Source organism: Panulirus ornatus, chromosome 57 (genome assembly GCF_036320965.1).
Source record: "Panulirus ornatus isolate Po-2019 chromosome 57, ASM3632096v1, whole genome shotgun sequence".
Taxonomy (NCBI): domain Eukaryota; kingdom Metazoa; phylum Arthropoda; class Malacostraca; order Decapoda; family Palinuridae; genus Panulirus; species Panulirus ornatus.
In genome coordinates this window covers 15,288,525-15,301,986 of record NC_092280.1, presented here as the reverse complement: position 1 = coordinate 15,301,986, position 13,462 = coordinate 15,288,525, and the positions used below count along the sequence as shown (strand labels likewise).

At 41.5% G+C, this 13,462-nt stretch overlaps 1 protein-coding gene across 1 annotated transcript in view; it reads left to right on the top strand.

Moving 5' to 3' along the window:
* The window catches only part of LOC139766184 (putative sodium-dependent multivitamin transporter), a 136,806-nt gene that overhangs the window by 58,351 nt on the left and 64,993 nt on the right, over positions 1-13,462 (top strand). The window contains exon 6 of the mRNA XM_071694454.1: positions 7,894-8,008. Within this exon, the coding sequence (XP_071550555.1) occupies positions 7,894-8,008 (115 nt within the window). The remainder of the gene's footprint in view (positions 1-7,893; positions 8,009-13,462) is intronic.

The following is a 13,462-nucleotide window of genomic DNA, read 5'->3' as shown; positions in this document are numbered from 1 at the left end:
CATGTGAGAAACCGCAGAAGCTGGTGACTGAGTTTGGTAAAGTGTGTGAAAGAAGAAAGTTAAGAGTAAATGTGAATAAGAGCAAGGTTATTAGGTACAGTTGGGTTGAGGGTCAAGTCAATTGGAGGTGAGTTTGAATGGAGAAAAACTGGAGGAAGTGAAGTGTTTTAGATATCTGGGAGTGGATCTGGCAGCGGATGGAACCATGGAAGCGGAAGTGGATCATAGGGTGGGGGAGGGGGCGAAAATTCTGGGAGCCTTGAAGAATGTGTGGAAGTCGAGAACATTATCTCGGAAAGCAAAAATGGGTATGTTTGAAGGAATAGTGGTTCCAACAATGTTGTATGGTTGCGAGGTGTGGGCTATGGATAGAGTTGTGCGCAGGAGGATGGATGTGCTGGAAATGAGATGTTTGAGGACAATGTGTGGTGTGAGGTGGTTTGATCGAGTAAGTAACGTAAGGGTAAGAGAGATGTGTGGAAATAAAAAGAGCGTGGTTGAGAGAGCAGAAGAGGGTGTTTTGAAATGGTTCGGGCACATGGAGAGAATGAGTGAGGAAAGATTGACCAAGAGAATATATGTGTCGGAGGTGGAGGGAACGAGGAGAAGAGGGAGACCAAATTGGAGGTGGAAAGATGGAGTGAAAAAGATTTTGTGTGATCGGGGCCTGAACATGCAGGAGGGTGAAAGGAGGGCAAGGAATAGAGTGAATTGGAGCGATGTGGTATACCGGGGTTGACGTGCTGTCAGTGGATTGAATCAAGGCATGTGAAGCGTCTGGGGTAAACCATGGAAAGCTGTGTAGGTATGTATATTTGCGTGTGTGGACGTATGTATATACATGTGTGTGGGGGTGGGTTGGGCCATTTCTTTCGTCTGTTTCCTTGCGCTACCTCGCAAACGCGGGAGAGCGACAAAGCAAAAAAAAAAAAAAAAAAAATACAGATCATGGTGAGGTGCCTGAGAATTGGCAGAATGTGTGCATAGTGCCATTGTACAGAGGCAGAGGGGAAAAAAGGTGAGTGTTCAAACTAGAGAGGCATAAGTTTGTTGAGTATTCCTGGGATATTATTGTATGGGAAAGAATTGATTAAGAGGGTGAAGGCATGTACAGAGCACCAGATTGGGAAGAGTAGTGTGGTTTCAGAAGTGGTAGAGGATGTGTGGATCAGGTGTTTGTTTTGAAGAATGTATGTGAGAAATACTTAGAAAAACAGATGGATTTGTATGTAGCACTTATGGATCTGGAGAAGGCATATGACAGGGTTGATAGAGATGCCTTGTGGAAGGTCTTAAGAGTATTTGGTGTGGGAGGTAAGCTGCCAGAAGCAGTGAAAAGTTTTTACCAAGGATGTTTTGGAAGGAGGTAAAGAATGTGTGTAAGACAAGAAAACAAAAAAGAACATCGGTGAAGGGGGCAAATGGGGAGGTAATAACAAGTACTGATGAAGTGAGAAGGAGTTGGAGTGAGCATTTTGAAGGTTTGTTGAATGTGTCTAATGATAGAGGGGCAGATATAGGTTGTTTTGGTCAGGGTGGTGTGCAAAGTGAGAGGGTCAGGGAGAATGATTTGGTAAAGAGAGAAGAGGTACTGAAAGCTTTGCAGAAGATGAAAGCTGGCAATGTGGTGGGCTTGGATGGTATTGCAGTGGAATTTATTGAAAATGGGGGTAACTGTGTTGTTGGTTGGTTGGTAAAAATATTCACTGTATATATGGATCATGGTGAAGTGCCTGAGGATTGGTGGAATGCATGCATAGTGCCACTGTACAAAGGCAAAGAGGGTAAGGGTAAGTGTTCAAATTGCAGAGGTATAAGTTTGTTGAGTATTCCAGGGAAATTATATGGAAGGGTATTGATTGAGAGGGTAAAGGTATGTACAAAGCATCAGATTGAGGAAGGCAGTGTAGTTTCAGAAGTGGTAGCGGATGTGTGGATCAGGTGTTTGCTTTGAAGAATGTATGTGAGAAATGCTTAGAAAAACAGATGGTTTTGCATGTAGCATTTATGGATCTGGAGAAGGCATATCATAGGCTTGATAAAGATGCTTTGTGGAGGGTTTTAAGAGTATACGTTGTCTGAGGTAAGTTGCTAGAAGCAGTGAAAAATTACCAAGGATGTAAGGCATGTGTACGAGTAGGAAGAGAGGAGAGTGATTGTTTCCCATTGAATGTCAGTTAGCAACAGGGGTGTGTGATGTCACCTCAGTTTTTTATTTGTTTATGGATGGGTACAGGGGAGAAAGAATACTTCCCACGCATTCCTCACGTGTCGTAGAAGGTGACCAAAGGGGACGGGAACGGGGGGCTAGAAACCCTCTTCTCCTTCCATTTTAACTTTCTAAAAGGGGAAACAGAAGAAGGAGTCACACAGGGAGTGCTCATCCTCCTCGAATGCTCAGATTAGGGTGTCGAAATGTGTGTGGATGTAACCAAGATGAGAAAAAAAGGAGAGATAGGTAGTATGTTTGAGGATAGGAACCTGGATGTTTTGGCTCTGAGTGAAACGAAGCTCAAGGGTAAAGGGGAAGAGTGGTTTGGGAATGTCTTGGGAGTAAAGTCAGGGGCTAGTGAGAGGACAAGAGCAAGGGAAGGAGTAGCACTACTCCTGAAACAGGAGTGGTGGGAGTATGGGACAGAGTGTAAGAAAGTAAACGCTAGATTGATATGGGTAAAACTGAAAGTTGATGGAGAGAGATGGGTGATTATTGGTGCATATGCACCTGGGCATGAGAAGAAAGATCAAGAGAGGCAAGTGTTTTGGGAGCAGCTGAATGAGTGTGTTAGTGGTTTTGATGCACGAGACCGGGTTATAGTGATGGGTGATTTGAATGCAAAGGTGAGTAATGTGGCAGTTGAGGGAAAAATTGGTATACATGGGGTGTTCAGTGTTGTAAATGGAAATGGTGAACAGTTTGTAGATTTATGTGCTGAAAAAGGACTGGTGATTGGGAATACCTGGTTTAAAACAAGAGATATACATAAGTATACGTATGTAAGTAGGAGAGATGGCCAGAGAGCGTTATTGGATTACGTGTTAATTGATAGGTGCGCGAAAGAGAGACTTTTGGATGTTAATGTGCTGAGAGGTGCAACTGGAGGGATGTCTGATCATTATCTTGTGGAGGCGAAGGTGAAGATTTGTAGAGGTTTTCAGAAAAGAAGAGAGAATTTTGGGGTGAAGAGAGTGGTGAGAGTAAGTGAGCTTGGGAAGGAGACTTGTGTGAGGAAGTACCAGGAGAGACTGAGTACAGAATGGAAAAAGGTGAGAACAATGGAAGTAAGGGGAGTGGGGGAGGAATGGGATGTATTTAGGGAATCAGTGATGGAGTGCGCAAAAGATGCTTGTGGCATGAGAAGCGTGGGAGGTGGGTTGATTAGAAAAGGTGGTGAGTGGTGGGATGAAGAAGTAAGAGTATTAGTGAAAGAGAAGAGAGAGGCATTTGGACAATTTTTGCAGGGAAATAAGGCAAATGAGTGGGAGATGTATAAAAGAAAGAGGCAGGAGGTCAAGAGAAAAGTGCAAGAGGTGAAAAAAAGGGCAAATGAGAGTTGGGGTGAGAGAGTATCATTAAATTTTAGGGAGAATAAAAAGATGTTTTGGAAGGAGGTAAATAAAGTGCATAAGACAAGGGAACAAATGGGAACTTCAGTGAAGGGGGCAAATGGGGAGGTGATAACAAGTAGTGGTGATGTGAGAAGGAGGTGGAGTGAGTATTTTGAAGGTTTGTTGAATGTGTTTGATGATAGAGTGGCAGATATAGGGTGTTTTGGTCGAGGTGGTGTGCAAAGTGAGAGGGTTAGGGAAAATGATTTGGTAAACAGAGAAGAGGTAGTAAAAGCTTTGTGGAAGATGAAAGCCGGCAAGGCAGCGGGTTTGGATGGTATTGCATTGGAATTTATAAAAGAAAAAAAGGGGTGACTGTATTGTTGACTGGTTGGTAAGGTTATTTAATGTATGTATGATTCATGGTGAGGTGCCTGAGGATTGCCAGAATGCTTGCATAGTGCCATTGTACAAAGGCAAAGGGGACAAAGGTGAGTGCTCAAATTACAGAGGTATAAGTTTGTTGAGTATTCCAGGTAAATTATATGGGAGGGTATTGATTGAGAGGGTGAAGGCATGTACAGAGCATCAGATTGGGGAAGAGCAGTGTGGTTTCAGAAGTGGTAGAGGATGTGTGGATCAGGTGTTTGCTTTGAGGAATGTATGTGAATACTTAGAAAAGCAAATGGATTTGTATGTAGCATTTATAGATCTGGAGAAGGCATATGATAGAGTTGATAGAGATGCTCTGTGGAAGGTATTAAGAATATATGGCGTGGGAGGCAAGTTGTTAGAAGCAGTGAAAAGTTTTCATCGAGGATGTAAGGTATGTGTACATGTAGGAAGAGAGGAAAGTGATTGGTTCTCAGTGAATGTAGGTTTGTGGCAGGGGTGTGTGATGTCTCCATGGTTGTTTAATTTGTTTATGGATGGGGTTGTTAGGGAGGTGAATGCAAGAGTTTTGGAAAGAGGGACAAGTATGCAGTCTGTTGTGAATGAGAGAGCTTGGGAAGTGAGTCAGTTGTTGTTCGCTGATGATACAGCGCTGGTGGCTGATTCATGTGAGAAACTGCAGAAGCTGGTGACTGAGTTTGGTAAAGTGTGTGAAAATAGAAAGTTGAGAGTAAATGTGAATAAGAGCAAGGTTATCAGGTACAGTAGGGTTGAGGGTCAAGTCAATTGGGAGGTAAGTTTGAATGGAGAAAAACTGGAGGAAGTAAAGTGTTTTAGATATCTGGGAGTGGATTTGGCAGTGGATGGAACCATGGAAGCGGAAGTGAATCATAGGATGGGGGAGGAAGCGAAAATTCTGGGAGCCTTGAAGAATGTGTGGAAGTTGAGAACATTATATTGGAAAGCAAAAATGGGTATGTTTGAAGGAATAGTGGTTCCAACAATGCTGTATGGTTACGAGGCATGGGCTATGGATAGAGTTGTGTGTAGGAGGGTGGATGTGCTGGAAATGAGATGTTTGAGGACAATATGTGGTGTGAGGTGGTTTGATTGAGTAAGTAATAATAGGGTAAGAGAGACGTGTGGTAATAAAAAGAGTGTGGTTGAGAGAGCAGAAGAGGGTGTTTTGAAATGGTTTGGTCACATGGAGAGAATGAGTGAGGAAAGATTGACAAAGAGGATATATGTGTCAGAGGTGGGGGGAACGAGGAGAAGTGGGAGACCAAACTGGAGGTGGAAAGATGAAGTGAAAAAGATTTTGAGTGATCAGGGCCTGAACATACAGGAGGGTGAAAGGCATGCAAGGAATAGAGTGAATTGGAACGATGTGGTATACCGGGGTCGACGTGCTGTCAATGGATTGAACCAGGGCATGTGAAGCATCTGGGGTAAACCTTGGAAAGTTCTGTGGGGCCTGGATGTGGAAAGGGAGCTGTGGTTTCGGTGCATTATTACATGACAGCTAGAGACTGAGTGTGAACGAATGGTGGGGCCTTTGTTGTCTTTTCCTAGCGCTACCTCGCACACATGAGGGGGGAGTGGGATGTTGTTTCATGTGTATCAAGGTGGCGATGGGAATGAATAAAGGCAAACAGTATGAATTATGTACATGTGTATATATGTATATTTCTGTGTGTGTATTTATATGTATACGTTGAGATGTATAGGTATGTATATTTGCGTGTGTGGACGTGTATGTATATACATGTGTATGTGGGTGGGTTGGGCCATTCTCTCGTCTGTTTCCTTGCGCTACCTCGCTAACGTGGGAGACAGCGACAAAGCAAAATAATGAAAAAAAAAAGTATAAAAAATGGATGGGTGGGTAGGGAGGTGCATGCAAGCGTTTTGGAGAGAGGGGCAAGTCTGTTCTGGATGAGAGGGCTTGGGAAGCGAGTCTGTTGTTGTTCGCTGATGATACAGTGCTGGTGGCTGATTCGAGTGAGAAAATGCAGAGGTTGGTGACTGAGTTCGGTAAAGTGTGTGGAAGAAGAAAATTGAGAGTAAATGTGAATAAGAGCAAGGCTATCAGGTTCAGGAGGGTTGGGGAACAAGTTAATTGGGAGTAAATATGAATGGAGAAAAAATGGAGGAAGTCAAGTGTTTTAGATATCTAGGAGCAGATTTAGAAGTGGATGGAACTATGGAAGCAGAAGTGAGTCACAGGGTGGGGAGAGGGCAAAGATTCTGGGAGCATTGAAGAATGTGTGGAAGGCAAGAACGTTTTCTCGGAGAGCAAAAATGGGTATGTTTGAAGGAATAGTGGTTCCAACAATATTATATGGTTGCAAGGCATGGGCTATAGAAAGGGTTGTGCAGAGGAGGGTAGATGTGTTGGAAATGAGATGTTTGAGGACAATATGTGGTGTGAGGTGGGTTGATCGAGTAAGTAATGAAAGGGTAAGAGAGATGTTTGGTAATAAAAAGAGTGTGGTTGAGAGAGCAGAAGAGGGTGTGTTGAAATGGTTTGGACACTTGGAGAGAATTACTGAAGAAAGATTTTTAAAGAGGATATGTGTCACAGTTGGAGGGAAGAAGAGAAGCGGGAGATCAATTGGAGGTGGAAGGATGGAGTGAAAAAGATTTTGAGCGATCAGGGCTTAAACATAGAGGAGGGTAAAAGGCTTGCGAGGAATAGAGTGAATTGGCACAATGTGGTATACCGGGGTCGACTTGCTGTCATTGGATTGAACCAGGGCATGTAAAGCATCTGGTGTAAACCATGGAAAGGTCTGTGTGGCCTGGATATGGAAAGGGAGCTTTGGTTTTGGTGCATTACACATGACAGCTAGAGACTAAGTGTGAATGAATGTGGCCTTTTTTTCTTTTCCTGGCACAAAATTTTGCTGTAGGGCCTTTTAGGTTGGTGCTTCTTTCATATCATTAGCTTCTCTTGCTTTCATTCACTTTGTGTACCTCATTTTCTACACCATCCATCTTTGTCTATAGCTCTGATGCCTGTTCCCTCCAAGAACTCCCTCATGAGGGTGGCCACGGCAAAAGAGCCTCCATAACTGGTTACTTCTTTTTTATACATTGTGATAAAACCAGTTACTACCTTGAATTTTTGTTTGCTGTTTACTAGTAAAACAATATCTGATTTAAGCATGGCTCCTTCACTCCCTGTTGTAAAGCTAGAAGGTGGTAGTGATAAACAGCCCTCTCTCAGTACTGTGCCCATTTTGAAACAACCTACTGTGTACCTTCACACATGCTTTACTATTTTCTTTGAAAGACTTTGTTTCATCCAGCAGTTTTCCTTTGATATCTTAGATTTTTAGTACCTCTCACAGTTTAGATTTTCAGTACCTCTCAGTGCATTTCACTCTATCACATGATTTTTCTAAGTCCATGAATATTATTTTTTAGTGTGTAGCTCTCTGCACTTTTTCATATTGTCTTCCTTTACTGAAGCCTTTGTGTACCTACCTTATTCTTTGCTGGTATTTTCACCTCTACACATGCTCTGATATGCTAAATAAACTGACTGTAGAACAAGAGTTTTTATGCTCATTGTGAACACAGATATTTTTTGCATCAATCATGTTACTACATCATCAACACCTGTCAGTATTTCTGCTGATCTCTCATACATTCCAAGATTTCCCCTTTGTTTTCATTGCATTTATTGCTACTATTATCTCCTCCTTATATACTGTATCTTTTCCTTAAATTCTCCCTGTGCTTCTCTTAATTTCCCTTTGTGATATTACTGCCCCATTCCAAAATGTTGATGACATCAGCTCCTTAAATTCTTCCTCCATCAGTTTAACAACTCCTGTACCACTTTTTGCACTTTTTTCATTGAAGTGTATTGTCTCCCATAAGCAACTTGACCTATTTAAAGATACAGATAAAATGTATGTAAGAAGTTTAACAATTTTGTGATTGCAGTGTTTCGCCAGATCCACGTGAGAGACATACTATTTGGAGTCTTGGTATTGGTGGTTGCTTTACCTACTGTTCCTTGTATGGGGTAAATCAAGCTCAGGTCCAGAGACTTCTGACAGTTAGGTAAGTGAATGTTTTAGTTCCCCAGTTGTGGATTGCTGATACTGAAATGCATAAAGGTTAATGGAGATTGAATTGCTTGTAGGATATATGCCATTTAACACATTCCATAACAAAGGCAAATTAGGGGGGTTATTTTAATTCTTCCTTCAGTTATATTTTTGAACTCATCAAAAAATCAGTTTGTATTTCATTATATGAATACACAGATGTCTCAGTTTTTTCATTTGTGACATTCTTTCGTAAGGCTTATGAACTAGTTGTTGTTTGCGGATGACATGATTATGGTGACACTCTAGAGAGAATCTTCAGCAGCTGGTGACAGAGTGTGGGTGTATACAAGGAGAAAGTTGAAAATATATTTAAATAAAAGTGAGGGACAAAGGTGCAGTAGGGAATGAGACTGGGTAGTTTGAGAGCAAGTCTTAATGAGGAGGACTTAGAGGGAGGGTAGTTTCAGAGCAAGGCTAAATGAGGGGGACCTGGAGGGAGCTGAGAGCTTTAGGTACTTGGGAGTGGATGTGGCAGAGGATGGAACCAAGTGAGCTGAAGTGAATCATAAGGTGAAAGAGGGAATTGAAGTCTTGTATTATGAACCATGTGGAAGGAAATGTCTGGGCCTGGAAGGGTAAAGAAGTGTATGTTTGAAATTGCAGTAATCCTGACATTGTTGTTTGGATGTGAATCTTGGGCTGTGAATGATAAGGAAAGAAGGAGGGTGGATATAATGGAAGATATATGCTTGAGGTATGGTTATTGGGTTAGAAATGTGTTGGGAGGTTTATAGTGACTACAATCCGTTTCACAAAGTTAGAGAGGGTTTTAGTGGTGACCATAATCTCAGTCAGTTCCAAAAGTTTGACAAGGCTCTGCTGAAATTATGTGTGCAAATGCAGAGGATGAGCAAAAGAGACAACCAGGAAGGATTTTTTTTCCAACTTGTTCACCATTTTGTGTGTTGCAAGGTAGCACAGGAAGCAGCCAAATAAATTGCTTTATGTGCTCATATCCACTCCTTAGCTGTAATGTATAATGCTCTGAAACAAAAGCTCCCTGTGTGGTTTCCCTTGACTGCTTCATGTGCCTGGTTCAGTTCATTGACAGTACATTGCCCCCCCTCATACACACTTCACACACTCCTCCATGTTCAGGCCCTATCCCTCAAAACATCTTTCACTCTGTCCTTTCTTGTTTCTGGTCTCTCCCTTATCCACGTCTCCTCCCCTTCAGACATGTATTATCTGTTAGTCAGCCTCCCCTCATTCATCCTGTCCATATGTTCAAACCATTTCAACACAATCCTCAGTTCTTTCACAATACTCTTCTTACTACCATACCTCTCTCTCATTCTATAACTTCTTATTTGATCAATCCACTTTGCACATTCCTAAGTCATTTTATTTCTAACACATCCACCCTCTTCCATATTTTCTTTAATTCCTATGCCCCACATCCCTTCGACACTGCTATACTATCAAACATAACCATCTTTGCTCACACAGATGGTGACCCTCTTTTCAAACACTCCTCAGTGCACCCTTACTTGTCCTATAGCTTACTTCAGCTTGCATGGTTTTGTCCATGATCATGTCCACTCCCAGGTATCTGAAACATTCCACTTTCTCCAGGTTCTCTGCATTCAGCTTTCTCCTTTCACTCACTCTCTTTAATTCAGACACCTGAAATGGAGGGTACAAGGTGAAGGAAAGACTGAAAGGAAGGAAAGAAGTGGTTCATGGGTATAAAGAACAGGATATTCAGGAGGGCGGAAGACATACTTTGGATAGAGTGAACTGGAGCAGCATGGTACATTTGTGGTGATGAATAATCGGTGGGCTGAATCAGGGTATATGAAGAATCAAAGTTATCAAAGACAGTGAACACTTATGGTGCATGAAATGAGTGGAAAGAGAACACAAATTGTAATGGAAATGACAAAAATATGAGCAGAGGAACACCATAGATATGTATTACTGATTAATATAAACAATTGTTACAGTAACATATTCATTCCAAAAAGAATAGGTGAAAGTGATGACAAGTTCATGATTCATTGCTATAGCCACAAAAGTGATTGTGAAGATAATGAACATGATTTAAGCTTAAAAAAGGATCATATAAAAAGAAATAGATAAGTCATGCAATGTCATAACAGCTGTGTTTTTTGTAAACAGATTTAAGGGTATCATAGATGTTTGTAACTGTTGAAGGAAACAGTAAGAACATAAGTCTTACTGATCTTAATCCTTAAAAATTGGGATGCTTAATATTAGTATTGTGTAGGGAGCACTGGGAGGCCTCAATGAGCACTAATATCCATGGGCTTATACTGAACCAATTTGGAATACCTCTCTATTTATTGAGAATTGTATGGCTACTAGGTGTCACCTTGGTCACTTCTCATGTACAGAGTGGATGGTGACTCAGTGACATCTCAGACAGTGACAAGGTATGATGCACCTGAATCTAGCATAGGAGGGACAGGGAGGCTTCATAAATGCACTTAAGTTCATGTGGTTATTTTGAACCTCCAGATGATATCTTGAAATTTGTATGGCTGCTAGGTGTTACCTTGATCACTTCCCATTTATGGGCAGCATGGGTGGTAACTGAGTGATTCCTCAGACACAGACATTAGCTGACACACACCTTCCTGTACTTTTCTTCCATAGGTGGGATCTACACCTATGTTTCCCAACTGGGCCATGGCCGTATAAGGTATGTTAGCTCACTTACAGGGGTGCCAAGAGCTAACCCCATGTGGGCTCCCTTGATTTGCCCCAGAGAGGGGGCTAGGGAAGCACATAAGAGAAAGACTGTAGAAAATTATAAACTGTAAAATTTTTGTACTACTTATATTTTATGTTGTTTGATCACTTACTTTTATTTATAGCTTTGAAATTCATCTCTCTGTCCCCCCAAAATCTGGGACCCCAGAGATTTTAACCCAGTGGGCCTGCTTACTTGTTTGTACATGTCCTATGATTTTACATATATTTTGTTCCTTTTATAACAAAGAATAGAAAATTTGAATGATGCACATCCTTCCACACTGTCCCCCTGGAGGATCTATGCTTATACATTAATGCTAAACCATGGCCATATAAGCAATACTAGCTTACTTGTTTGTACATATCCTTTACACATACTTGTTTTATCTTTCATCTTTATCCAAATTGTGTGTGGCATTTGGTGAGATCAAGTGGCATTCAAGGGAAAGATGAATAAAGAACAAATGATAAAGAGAGGACAAAGTGATGAGTATAATCAGGCACACTGGTCGACGCTATCCAACCAATTGACCCTAACACTAGGCACTGCCCACCTGGGCAGACTTCTTAGATTGATGAAGGTTATGTTACCATGTAAATGATTGACATGACAAGTTTGCAGTTAAATGTTGAAGTTTAAAAGTTGATATTTACTATTTAATGATCTGTTGAAGGGTGATATTAAAGTTCACATTAAAATGATAGAAATATATATACTGTATACTATGGTTCTGTGTACAAAAAACTGCTACTGTTTCAGGAAGAAACTGACTTTTCATAAAATACTGGCATTTGAAATGTAAGCTTACTCATGTTTAAGTGAAAAAAAAAAGCCCTTCACTCCTGCAGCTAAATAAATGTATTACTTCATAGTTGAAATTAGATTTGCATAGATACCTTGAGCAAGGTTATTACATAATTGGTACTCATACTGACTAAGTTTAGCTGAGTATAATGTGTGTACTATAAGGAAGTTTAGAGACAAAATAAACTGGAGTGATAAAACCTTTAATGGCAGTCTGTGGTGGAGAAAATGGACAACTGGCTAAGTATATAGATTAAAGATCAGAGCCAAAGGAAAATTCCTTAATGTATAGTAACAATTCGTTAGAAAGCTGGGAGTCTTTCTGAAGATTTACGAAATAAAGTGGGCAAATTATCTGCTACAAAAAATAATTAAAGCAATTTATTATATTTTTTTTTTTATTATACTTTGTCGCTGTCTCCCGCGTTTGCGAGGTAGTGCAAGGAAACAGACGAAAGAAATGGCCCAACCCCCCCCCCCCAAACACATGTATACACATACGTCCACACACGCAAATATACATACCTACACAGCTTTCCATGGTTTACCCCAGACGCTTCACATGCCCCGATTCAATCCACTGACAGCACGTCAACCCCGGTATACCACATCGCTCCAATTCACTCTATTCCTTGCCCTCCTTTCACCCTCCTGCATGTTCAGGCCCTGATCACACAAAATCCTTTTCACTCCATCCTTCCACCTCCAATTTGGTCTCCCTCTTCTCCTTGTTCCCTCCACCTCCGACACATATATCTTCTTGGTCAATCTCTCCTCACTCATCCTCTCCATGTGCCCAAACCACTTCAAAACACCCTCTTCTGCTCTCTCAACCACGCTCTTTTTATTACCACACATCTCTCTTACCCTTACGTTACTCACTCGATCAAACCACCTCACACCACACATTGTCCTCAAACATCTCATTTCCAGCACATCCATCCTCCTGCGCACAACTCTATCCATAGCCCACGCCTCGCAACCATACAACATTGTTGGAACCACTATTCCTTCAAACATACCCATTTTTGCTTTCCGAGATAATGTTCTCGACTTCCACACATTCTTCAAGGCCCCCAGGATTTTCGCCCCCTCCCCCACCCTATGATCCACTTCCGCTTCCATGGTTCCATCCGCTGCCAGATCCACTCCCAGATATCTAAAACACTTCACTTCCTCCAGTTTTTCTCCATTCAAACTCACCTCCCAATTGACTTGACCCTCAACCCTACTGTACCTAATAACCTTGCTCTTATTCACATTTACTCTTAACTTTCTTCTTCCACACACTTTTCCAAACTCAGTCACCAGCTTCTGCAGTTTCTCACATGAATCAGCCACCAGCGCTGTATCATCAGCGAACAACAACTGACTCACTTCCCAGGCTCTCTCATCCCCAACAGACTTCATACTTGCCCCTCTTTCCAAAACTCTTGCATTTACCTCCCTAACAACCCCATCCATAAAATTAAACAACCATGGAGACATCACACACCCCTGCCGCAAACCTACATTCACTGAGAACCAATCACTTTCCTCTCTTCCTACACGTACACATGCCTTACATCCTCGATAAAAACTTTTCACTGCTTCTAACAACTTTCCTCCCACACCATATATTCTTAATACCTTCCACAGAGCATCTCTATCAACTCTATCATATGCCTTCTCCAGATCCATAAATGCTACATACAAATCCATTTGCTTTTCTAAGTATTTCTCACATACATTCTTCAAAGCAAACACCTGATCCACACATCCTCTACCACTTCTGAAACCACACTGCTCTTCCCCAATCTGATGCTCTGTACATGCCTTCACCCTCTCAATCAATACCCTCCCATATAATTTACCAGCAATTTAAAGCAATTTCTGG